This window comes from Frankliniella occidentalis, unplaced genomic scaffold (assembly GCF_000697945.3).
Source record: "Frankliniella occidentalis isolate FOCC.00 unplaced genomic scaffold, Focc_3.1 Scaffold1, whole genome shotgun sequence".
Taxonomy (NCBI): domain Eukaryota; kingdom Metazoa; phylum Arthropoda; class Insecta; order Thysanoptera; family Thripidae; genus Frankliniella; species Frankliniella occidentalis.
Window position 1 is genome coordinate 1,667,492 of NW_026267131.1, and position 10,883 is coordinate 1,678,374.

The window sequence follows — 10,883 nt, forward strand, 5'->3', positions numbered from 1 at the left end:
CTGGAATTGGGTGGCAGAGAGGCTCGGCGCGGCGTGGCGCGGGGTGGTGCGGCTTGGCGCGGCGGCGCCTCAAGGGACGGAGCGCCGGCCGGCCGGGCCGGGGGCGGGCCACTCCAGACTAATGTACTGTTTGCTACCTGGGCCCCCCCGGCGGCCCCCAGCCCGGTAGGCCCCGGCGTGGCGCGGCCGCAGGGCGCCCGCAGCGCGGCGCGGACCAGAGGCGCCAAGATCTGGCTACCAGAATTGATAAAAACAAATAACAGCTCCCGGCCGCGCCGGGCCGGCGCGGCCACGCCCGCCAGAGCGGCAGCCAGGCTCCAGCTCCAGCACGGGCTGTGCTGTGGCACGACTCACTCCAGCGCCACGAAGGGACTCTTCCGTCTCGCCTGTTTTGCAGTGCTCGTCCTCGCTGACTTCTTTGCCCCCGCGTCTGTAGCAGCCTCCTCTCCTTCGGTAGGCTGGTTTTATATGAGAAGGGCGTAGGGCGTATAAGTCCATGATCCATCTCAAAAATTTTGCACAGTTCTTTTAGCCTTTGCCCTCCCCTTTGTCCTAAAACGATTTGACAACGCATTTCTGCCTCTAATCGCCACTTTTTCTGTGGATGCTCACGAGCGTGTGTTCTTTACTCTTCTACCTGGGGCCCTGCCCGCTCGCGACATACCCCCGAGACGACTCCTTCCATTGGCGCCAGTAAAGAGCCCCCCCCCCCCTTCGGCACCTCATTACTTGAAATCAATCCTTCGAGGGGTATCGAGGGGAAAAACGCTGCGTAATGACAAGAGAAGTGCCTGTTGGCGCCCCGGCTGGGTTCGCTGGCGGACCAACTCGGGTGTTTGGGTGATGGAGGACATTAGGATGTCAATTGGGCTTCCACGAGCTTCCAGCATCCCACCCCTGATATAGCAGGTAGAACAGATGATATCTGTCGTCCAGACAATCGTCGTCGAGTATCTTCTTCCCCTTTAGCCGTGTGTCAGGGCTACGAAACAGCACCGGGTACCATGCGGCGTCTTACATGTGCAGAGTCGGGCAGGACGTATTGCGGTTTCCTAGCCCTGCTGACACGGTACTTACGTGCCCTGAGATACAAGGTTAGTGAGTGTTTTCAGCCGAACCCCGTCTGGGTATACTGTGCCGCAATGCAGGCGTGCAAACGCGTTGCCCACTGGCACGGGGCCGTGACGCAAGCCCGCCTGCACGCCTGTATGCGGCACAGTATACACCCAGAGGGGTCGCGGCTCAAAACAATAACCACCCTTCTAAACGAATCACGTCACAAAAATGCGCGCCGCCCGGGCGGCCCCTTGCGCACACCAGGCTACAGCAGGCAGCTCGGCTCGGGCAGCGCGCGCGCCTCGCGGTTCAAGCCCCGTTTGAGTGAATGAACCTGTGGCGCTTGCACAATATTCTGCCCCGCGACTCGGCCCTGCCGGCTCGGCTCGGCACACCCAGCCCCGCCCGGGGCGTTGGCGCTAGTTGCTTCGGCCTCGCGGGCCAGTGCTGATTGGGGCAGCGGGGGAGGGGGCGTGCCCAGCAAAAAACTGAAACTACTGCGTGCACCAGCTTCTTCTTGCCATATCGGGCGTCTTTGCGGAATCCAAACGACATCATACCCGCACGCGTCATGAGGGCAATGACCCAGACCCACTCGGCCCCCCAGCAAAGTGTTCATTTTTGTGGCGTCCGGCCAACAATGCTTCCCCCCTCCGCGCCGCCCCTTCGCGGAGAACGTCCTCCGCCTCCCCTTCTCGCCCGCGCGTCCCGCCTGCGCCCGTCCGGGACGGTCCGGGACGAGCGCCGCGCCCGCGCCCCGCCGCTGGAGGCGCGCTGGAGGCGGCCCGCCCCCAGAGAGCCACCCCAACGGGAGCGCCGCTCGGTCGCACGCTTGCTCGGCCGCCATGACCAGCGACTGTTGGCCCACCTGAGGCAAGACTCCTGCGATATCCATTTGTATACAAACAATTGCTCATATATAGACTCCGCAACCAAAAAGAGTCCCTGCGATCACCACGCGGTCGCACCAGCAGGAAGCGATTAGAGAGCGCTCCGCGGTTCTTTTGAGGCGTTCGACGGTGGGTGCCCTGCCTTCAGATCGCCCTGCTGCAGGTGGGTGCTGGTGACCGGGCGCGTGCCCAGGGAGCCGCGGTGGGCGCGGGTCGGCGCATGAGCCTGCTGCCTGGCCCGCCCGGCCCCGCCCGCCCCCGGCGATCCCGGACCCCGCCGGCCGCGGCAGGTGCACGATGACGCCCTGTCCCCGTCGCCGCCGTGCCGCCCCCGCCGCCGGTGCCGGTGCCCGGGCCGCTCATGGCGGAGCAGAGGGAGCAGGCCAGCCTGAGTCTGTCCGAGGTCTCGGGCACCCTCAACACTCGGGGCTACAGCCTCATACGGAAGCTGGGCGAGGGCACTTACGCTAAGGTAAGCGCGGCCCACAAAACCGTGAGTGTGATTGGAGAACAAAACGGAATCCTAGAAAATTTTAAAACCAAATTTTGGTGGTGTCGACTGAACAATAATGACAATTCGGGTTTGGTTTGGCTAAAATGAAATTAAATTGGTCACATGCAATACATTTTACCTCCTACGATCCTAATTTGACTAAACACCAGTGCTGGGAATGGTTCTCTCCCCCTATCTCTGCTTCAGGTGTACATGGCCTCGTATATTCCACCCAACGACCAGAGGAGGAAGGTGTACCTGGCGTGCAAGGTGGTGGACACGTCCAGGGCGCCGAGGGACTTCGTCCGGAGGTTCCTCCCGCGCGAGCTGGACATACTCAAGAGGCTCAACCACCCCCACATCGTGCACGTGCACTCCATCTTCCAGCGGAGGACTAAGTGAGCGACGAGCAACCCAACAAGGGGCGGGGCGGGTATTGCGACAGCGATTGGAGACAAGGCGGGCTTGACTCTCCGTCCTCCACCTCGAGGTACTTCATCTTCATGCGGCTGGCGGAGAAGGGCGACCTGCTGGACTGGGTGCTGAAGCACGGCGCCGTCACCGAGGGCCAGAGCCGCGTGTGGCTGCGGCAGCTGACGCTCGCGCTCCAGTACCTCCAGGCGCTCGAGATCGCGCACCGGGACCTGAAGTGCGAGAACGTCCTCATCACGACCAACTACAACGTGAAGCTCGCGGACTTCGGCTTCGCGCGGTACTGTGTGGTGGGTGCGGTCTCCTCGTGCGCCTCCTGCGGCCCGGCCAGGCTGCTCACCCTGTGCTCGCCCTGCTCCAGGACGCCCGCGGCCGTCGCGTCCTCAGCGGCACCAACTGCGGCTCGCTCTCATACGCCGCACCCGAGATACTCCGCGCCGAGCAGTACGACCCCAAGATCTCGGACGTGTGGTCGCTCGGCGTCGTCCTTTACATCATGCTCAACAAGGCCATGCCGTTCGACGACAGCAACATCAACCGGCTGCACGACGAGCAGATCCAGAGGAGGTGGCGCTTCTGCGCGAGCGTCGTGGACATACTCAGCGATCAGGTCTGTGCGGGGCGGGCACGGCCTTCCCCGACTTGCGGGCACTTTCGAGAGTTCTGAGGGGGGAGGGTTCGGGTCGGGCCACGTTTCGTCCAGGTGTGGCGGCTGCAGTGGCGAGCCTCCGCCCGGAAGGCAGGCAACCCATTGGACTCCGGTAACTAAGCGTGGCCGGCGGCGTGGTTGTTCCAGGTCAAGAACTTGATCTACAACATGCTGGAGCCCGACACACAGCGCCGCTACCAGGTGGACGCGATCTTGGCGTCGGATTGGATCGCCATGGACCCCCGGCTGGCCACCTGCACGGCCGCGGAGACCAACGCACTGAACGCGGCCCTGAGCGAGCGGGAGCAGAGGATGAGGAGGGTAAGGGTTGAGACTTGAGCGGACAAGAGCGTGTCGGAGGTGAGTGGGGAGCTGACCTAGTGCTGGTCTGCTCTGGTCGCAGGACGTGGCAGAGTCCACCGGACCCGCTCTTGTCCCCACGGCTCCGGCGACGGGCCCTTCCGAGCAGGTGAGTAGGGGAGGCCTAAGGCCAATCAATATTGCAAAGGGGGAGAAATCAAAATTTAACACTGATTAATTTTATTAACTTCACATTACTCTGTACAAAGAACAATAGCAAACATTCAGACAGTGATTTGTAAGAGAAATGAATACTGAAACTTTGGCAGAAATCTTGATCTTCCTAGTGTTTACAGTTCGAAAAAAGAAACAAAAAAAACAACAATTTTACTGTATGGTACAACATGTTAGGTGAGAACACAAATGGTGTGCGTTACTCCAGTACTTAACATCTATGCTATCATGCGACAAATTTTGGCAACAAACCAATTCACAAAAACACTTTTTAAATTGTAATTTTTATGCAAGAGGAAGATATTATTGTCACATTGGCACACAGAGAAAAAGATTGTGAAATACCAACGTACTAGTAAATGGTAAGGTAAGTGCGTTATGTACCATTTGGCAACAGTTACAAATATAATTACTTGGTCCTTGCATGCGTATGTATGCAACATACTACAGTTGGATAGAAGACTTGTTTTTGTTCATACATTTAAAATATTTAACTTTTTAAATCAAAGAGCACCAGAAATGGTTTTTCCTTGAGATACTTAAATAAAAGTAAGACAGGCATGGAAGAGCAATAAATCACAGGAACATTTGATGCTTCAAGTTTAGCTACCTTACTTACACAGCAATAAACCAAACATAGCTACATGTCCACATGTCAACAACCATCAGTCATGAGAAAATTTCATTACTCCCCTAACACTGTGACTAAATGATTGTATAGACTACAACAGCATTTAATTAAGGCACCAGTGGGACAAGGTAAATATAGTACACTTTATACAACACAAAGAAATCTGATATATTGCTCAAGAGCTGTACCAAATAAACTACATTTGGCAGGTTTTAAACTAATTCACTTGTGTGTAACGTTATATGGCCAAGAAATAGGCAAAATCAAACAAAATCACTATGAAGTGAATTTCTCTTCCTCACTTGTTGTCACCCTACCCTAGTTTGACACTACATCAAGTTAAGCAACAACTAAATATGGGTACATTTGAATAATGAATCATATAAATATTTACTACCACCAGCCAGGGCAATACTAGAACAATTCAGGCATAAAATGATTTTGACATTATCGTAGTAACAGTTTGTGATTAAAGGTAAATAAAACTAATATGTAGCGCATATAACACATTGCGCTAGATAGGAATATATTTCCTAAATAAAAGAGGTACAGTAATATTAAGATATGCACTTCAGAAAGTTGAGTAAATAACAGTATCCCTAGGAGAAACATCTGTTAATGTTTCATTGTTGTATTAAGAGGGATACGAAATATATAAAAATAGATTAGCTTATGAAAATCTACAAGAATAAGGATCTGTAACCGACTGATATTTAAAGAAATAAAAAATTGGGTGTGACTAGAAAATAAAATTAGAAATTATCAGACACAATTCACAGGAAAGTAGAGTAAATTGCGATAAATGCATATGGCAATTGAAAATTTTCCTTTTAACAAATGATATGGAAACATGGGTATGGGTACTACTACTCGTATCCAAAGGACTACAGTCCATTAGTATTTAGCAGTCACTGTTTTGGCTTTGTTTGGACAAAGGGAGGAAATGGGCACATCTGGTTTCAAATAAATTTGAGACCATTAAAACATCATGGTTCATCTTAAGAAAATATGGAGATAAATATACCAAGTTACTTACGAATCATCGAGTCAATTTCAGTTAATGTCATAACTTAGGTACAGGTGGTCATGGTAACAAGTGCATTTAAACAAAAAAAATCAAAATATTATGAATTATAATGGTAAGCCGAATCATGATTTTCTTCGGTTTGTCTAAACAATCCCAAATTGCTTATCAACTTCACAAATACAGGCAAAGATGTTCATGCAGAGGCAGGACAGAGGCAGAAAGTGTTCTGCTTATCAGATGCACAAGCAAGTCACAACATAAAATAATATAGGGTAATGATTCCAGCTTATTCCAAAATATTTGTACACGGTAAGCTAAGCCCACATAATTTACCCATGGAAATATGAAAGATTCTTCAGGGAAAAATCCTCCAGGATATGTGATGATGATCTAGTCCTTGAGTCTACAGCAAATGTGTCATCTTGCTTGATGGCATCAGGCATTGGTCCTTGGTCCATTTCAACTGTCGTTTTTAGACTGTGCTTGTTCTTCCACTATGTGAGTCCTGTAGAGAAAGTAGAAAGATGACATAAGTAGTCTAATTGATGAAAAATTCCCTTCTTTGACTTTAATAGAGAAAATCTTTGTTTGAATGGAGAATGCAATGGCTGGGTAGTGCTTGTACCTGTGTATTGGAGTGCGCTTCACTTTCCAGACAAGCAACCGAGTGTTTTGGATGGACTGCTACTTTCGTCTGCAAACCATACGCAACACCATGCAAAACATGCATATTACATTACAATACAAAATGATATGATACAATGCCTCTGTGAAACAAAAATGATTCCTGGAAAGGTTTGTCTATCATGCTGTGATTTCAATTTATCAGACACCATGGCCAAGACAAAGGAAAGCTTAAGAAACCTCAGGAATATCTTACCACATAAACTCCTAAATATTTTACAATGATAAAACCAATGTGTAAATAATATTACTTGCATGCAACCAATTAGATCAAGAACTAGAAGAGCAAGAAAAGACCATTAAACTAAAGCAGCACTAGTCTAAGATAAAAGGGCAGCAGGAATAGGAATAAAAACATGCAACTGCTATAGGTTGAGAAAGAGGGTGAAAGTAGCTGTGTCTGTAACTGTCCAGCACCACCCAGCCAGCAGCCATTACCAGATTAAGAGAGCTTCACACTTAATATATTAGAATTTTAGTTGTGTAATTTAAGTAAAAGATTCATAATTAATAAAACAAAGCATAATATTTATTAATACAAATAGCTTTCCAAATTTTGGTTTATGGCAATTAATTTTAGCATACTTGAAAGCCTATCATAATGACAGGAAATAGTCTTTTTGTACTAAAGGGTAGGTGAGTTGCGGTCACAGTGACCACACATGAATCAATATTTTATGGGTAGCGTACTTTTGGGTGCCTTTTCCACATTATAGGTCTCTCTACATTGTGGCGTTTTCATAGCCTCAGTGCAACGGTTCAGAGAGTATGCGTATAAAAACTGCAACGGTTTTGAGATACAAGATCGACAAGATCGACAAGATCGACAAGATCGACAAGATCAAATGAGATGTAAATGCAACATTCTTTAATATTGCCCCAGGTTCACTATGACCTCAACTCACCTACTTTTGGTACCGAATGATTTGAAAGGGTAAATTAATTATGAGAGTTTAGGGGCAAATTCAAGTAGATCACACAATGTAGTATGTTACTGGTTAGTACTGTTAGTAACTTACGCCATCACCCACTCCTCTGTCACCTGAGCTGATATCCACTATAGTGACTGGGCAATTCTCTAGAGGGCAGACCAAGTCACCAAATTCCACCTCAGCTTTAGTTTTTTGACGTTTCAATGAAAATTGGCTTTTCTTTGGAACCTGAAAAGTAATTAAATAAAGTGAATTGCTGTGATCTAAGATTGATTATCTGATCCGCGAACAGAAGAATTTCTGTTTTTATCTAATTTTAACCTTGATCTTGGCAGTTGGTGTAAGAGGGGTGTGACCTAAAGCAGCTTCGGCCTGTCTCTTAGCCTGTATCGCTTCTTTTCCCAATAGTTCTTTAAAATGGGTACTGAGATGTCGTCTCAGAAGGGTTTTGCTGGGAGGAATGGACAGCAGACTAGCAAGAAGTTCAGCAGTGAATCGTGGTTCGTGGACCATTAGTCCTCCATGAACACCTGACAGAGAGTACAGTGTTAATTAGAAAAATTTTGACAACGAATACGGAAAAGAAATTGATAAAAAGACTACCTGAGCCACGAAGGTTTGGTGCATATTCTGCAAGGTCTACAACACGGAGCCATTCCATGACTCGATGATTGGTCCACAAGACAACTTCATTGTTTGGGCCTCCAGGAATCTGATCCTTTCCGTTTTTCTCCTCGATTCCATTTTCAATATCCTCAGTAGGGCCAGATCTTCTTACAAGGCAGTTGGGGTCAAATCGATGATCCCTCAGTACCTACACATTCATTAATAATTTTAACTTTCTTTGGTAAGCTACAAGTCAGGTGCAAAGAGTTGTCTGAAATTTCACCATACCTGGATACCAGTGCGTATGCTGGCCACATGCAACAGGGATGTCACATGAAGTGCTGCCAAGTCATCCATGGTGAAACGGTGCAGCATTCTTCCATCAATCCGAGCAGCACTGAATTGATCTTTCACTTGTGGAAGCCCTGTAAAATGGGAGGAGGGGGTGGCTAAAACTAGGCAGAGAACCTTTGAAATATTGACAAACTCAGTTTTGGTCAAATAGTACAATACGACCTAATCGATTTTTAAATAGACTTCATCAGTAAACAAAAATATAGGACTGTCTACTAATGCCACCCTCTCTGCCCTGACAGGGCGGGGTCCGGGAGGACCTTGAAAGTGTACGATTTCGAGAGGATTCATCAGACATAGAAGATTTACGTGAGGGTGGTGTAGAACACCATGCTTTACCACGAACCCCAGAAGAATTGGACATCATTGCAGAGAGAAAGGCAGCTGAAAACCCACATGCCCAGCCCTCCCATGGAGCAATAAGTATAATGGACAGTGAACCCTTGCCAGTCACAAATCCCCCTGAGTTCCTTCCACCTGACCTATCAGAAAAATTAACAAGCAAAGCTCCGAGTCAGACGTCTAAGAAGAAGTCAGAAGAAACTATAAGTCCTGAAGACCAGGAGGAGGAAGAGGATACTCAGAAAAAATCTAGTTTACAAACACTGCATAAAACATAAAATATGATTTAGTGACGATGTGTACCTGTGTCATCCAACCAGCGGAGAACCCAACATGTATCGAGATGTCCAGCAAGTCCTAGTTGAGGATCAGATGCTAGACCAGTGTCTGTGCGTTCTTGAAGAGCTAGGCGTAGTTTCTTTTTGTGCAAAGGGTTCTGTAGATATATGAAATAGGATTGAAAACTTTATAGGTAAATAAATCAACTAAATGATCTATAAGAAATGATTTGAAATAGTTACCTTAAGACCTAACTCTTTTTCTAAATCGTGAGGGGATGATGATAGGAGTTGAGCCCCGCTCACAATCCAGCCCTGCCCTTCTTGAGCACAATGTTCAAGCCCCAAAGCACACAGCCATTCACTGATGGCTTCTCTATCCCACTGAGCAAATGGAACTTGGGCTCTTGAACTGAAAAATAGATGGTAAAAATCAGAGAATTTATCAGAAAAACTAGGAATAAGAAGTGGTATTATCAGCAAACACACTTACCTCAGTGCATTGGAAGACGAGGACCAACCAAGACGTCCACCTGCGGTTGCTCTTACACCACCTCTACGAAATTCTCCTTCATTATGGATGTCATCTAAATTACCAGAGCCACTCCTTTTCATTCTGTAAATAAATCAAGGAAAGATGTTCAGTCGTTGGTATTACAGAAGTACAATTTTAAGTCAAATAGGAACACTAAAAGCTTACCGTCCAAGAATTTTTTTTATTCCTTTGGATTTTGAAGATGACATAGAAGGACTTGGTTGTGGAGACAGACTCAATGCCAAGCTTCTGTCATTTTCATCTTGGGACACGCGTTCTGTGTCAGCTAAAATGGAACAGATCAGAAGCAATTCAAGGGTTGTTAGACTTGACGTTGGTTGGTGTTTGACAATATGATATAGTGACAATTTTGCCATCTAGCATGCGGGGGACAGTTATTGTTTATACCATCAGTGCCAGTGTAATACAATTAGAAATTTTAAGGATAAAAACGTAAAATTCAAGTACATGCTGCATTGCCATTTGTTGCCTGAATTAAAAAAAAAAAAAACATCTATTTCTTTGTTTATCTTTAAAGGAGTTAAGTCACATAAGGAAATCATGCTTAAATTCAAAGAGGGTAAACACATGATAACAAAGAGCAGAGTTAGAAAAGGTAAAGAAAAGAGAACTAGGAGGTAAATGACTGAAAATGTGTTTAGCATTGATTTCATGCCCATTGCTCAAGCCACAACACTCTGTAAAAGGACCATTAAATGTAAATGCCCTAAAAAAATGAAGTATGAGTCCCATATGAGTAAGAAAAGAAATTCAATACATTTGAAGAGCAATCAATCCGGGTACAAACAAATTAAAAGGCAAAACCAGGCAGAGTTAATACATATCATTTCAAACCCAAACACAGGCGAGCATCTTTTCACTCTTTCAGTCTTTTCACCTAGATTAGGCGTAGAAGAACACCTATCCCCGACAGACCGTCTAGGCGAAAAGTTGAGAAATCCTTTACCAAAGGCGACGCCCTTCCTGATGCCGTTGCTCGTCCCGTTTGACCCGTTCGTAGCAACTGTGGTCTGCGCTGCACTCTCCCCGGCCTGAGGAGAGCCGACATCTGCCAGCGGATCAGCCTGGCGTGGCAGGCTATGGTACTGCTGCACCTGCACACGCTGGCGGTAGTTAGCCGGCGGAGTCTGCGAGGGGCACAGGCAGCATGGTGAGTATCGGACCAGTTTAGAACACATCCAAGTGCCGCTGCATCAGCGTGTCATCACTCACTCTGGGCGGTGGGATGTCCCGGGTGAGTTCTCTAATCTCTCTGCAACTTTCGGCGTGCTCTAGGCCCGGGGAGGCTGTGTTGCGGTGCAGAGGGCTGCCGGGACCGGGCGAGGCGTCACGCAGCAACTAACAAAGAAAATCGGGCGTGTTACTGATAGATACAACAGTTCGGATAGTTTTGTATAAGTGAAAGTAAAGATAAAGTAA

At 47.7% G+C, this 10,883-nt stretch overlaps 2 protein-coding genes across 9 annotated transcripts in view; one reads left to right on the forward strand and one right to left on the reverse strand.

The window, feature by feature from the left end:
- Positions 1–2,244: 2,244 nt before the first annotated feature.
- Positions 2,245–8,939, forward strand: LOC113213474 (testis-specific serine/threonine-protein kinase 1-like). The gene is made up of 7 exons (XM_052266264.1): positions 2,245–2,418; positions 2,647–2,837; positions 2,930–3,161; positions 3,233–3,481; positions 3,668–3,841; positions 3,924–3,989; positions 8,531–8,939. The coding sequence occupies exons 1-7, from the start codon at positions 2,308–2,310 to the stop codon at positions 8,906–8,908; spliced, it is 1,401 nt and encodes a 466-aa protein (XP_052122224.1). The 5' UTR covers positions 2,245–2,307; the 3' UTR covers positions 8,909–8,939.
- The window catches only part of LOC113213473 (liprin-beta-1), a 76,873-nt gene continuing 70,033 nt past the window's right edge, over positions 4,044–10,883 (reverse strand). For 4 of the 8 annotated variants that reach the window (XM_052266148.1, XM_052266004.1, XM_052265870.1 and 1 more), the window contains 12 exons: positions 10,677–10,802; positions 10,342–10,591; positions 9,609–9,729; positions 9,402–9,524; positions 9,152–9,320; positions 8,934–9,066; positions 8,223–8,359; positions 7,932–8,142; positions 7,650–7,858; positions 7,416–7,556; positions 6,338–6,406; positions 4,044–6,217 (listed from right to left, as the gene is read on the reverse strand). In XM_052266148.1, the coding sequence (XP_052122108.1) occupies positions 6,185–6,217; positions 6,338–6,406; positions 7,416–7,556; positions 7,650–7,858; positions 7,932–8,142; positions 8,223–8,359; positions 8,934–9,066; positions 9,152–9,320; positions 9,402–9,524; positions 9,609–9,729; positions 10,342–10,591; positions 10,677–10,802 (1,722 nt within the window). In that variant the 3' untranslated portion in view covers positions 4,044–6,184. The remainder of the gene's footprint in view (positions 6,218–6,337; positions 6,407–7,415; positions 7,557–7,649; positions 7,859–7,931; positions 8,143–8,222; positions 8,360–8,933; positions 9,067–9,151; positions 9,321–9,401; positions 9,525–9,608; positions 9,730–10,341; positions 10,592–10,676; positions 10,803–10,883) is intronic. The other 4 variants (XM_052265904.1, XM_052265974.1, XM_052266040.1 and 1 more) reach the window with 4 other exon arrangements.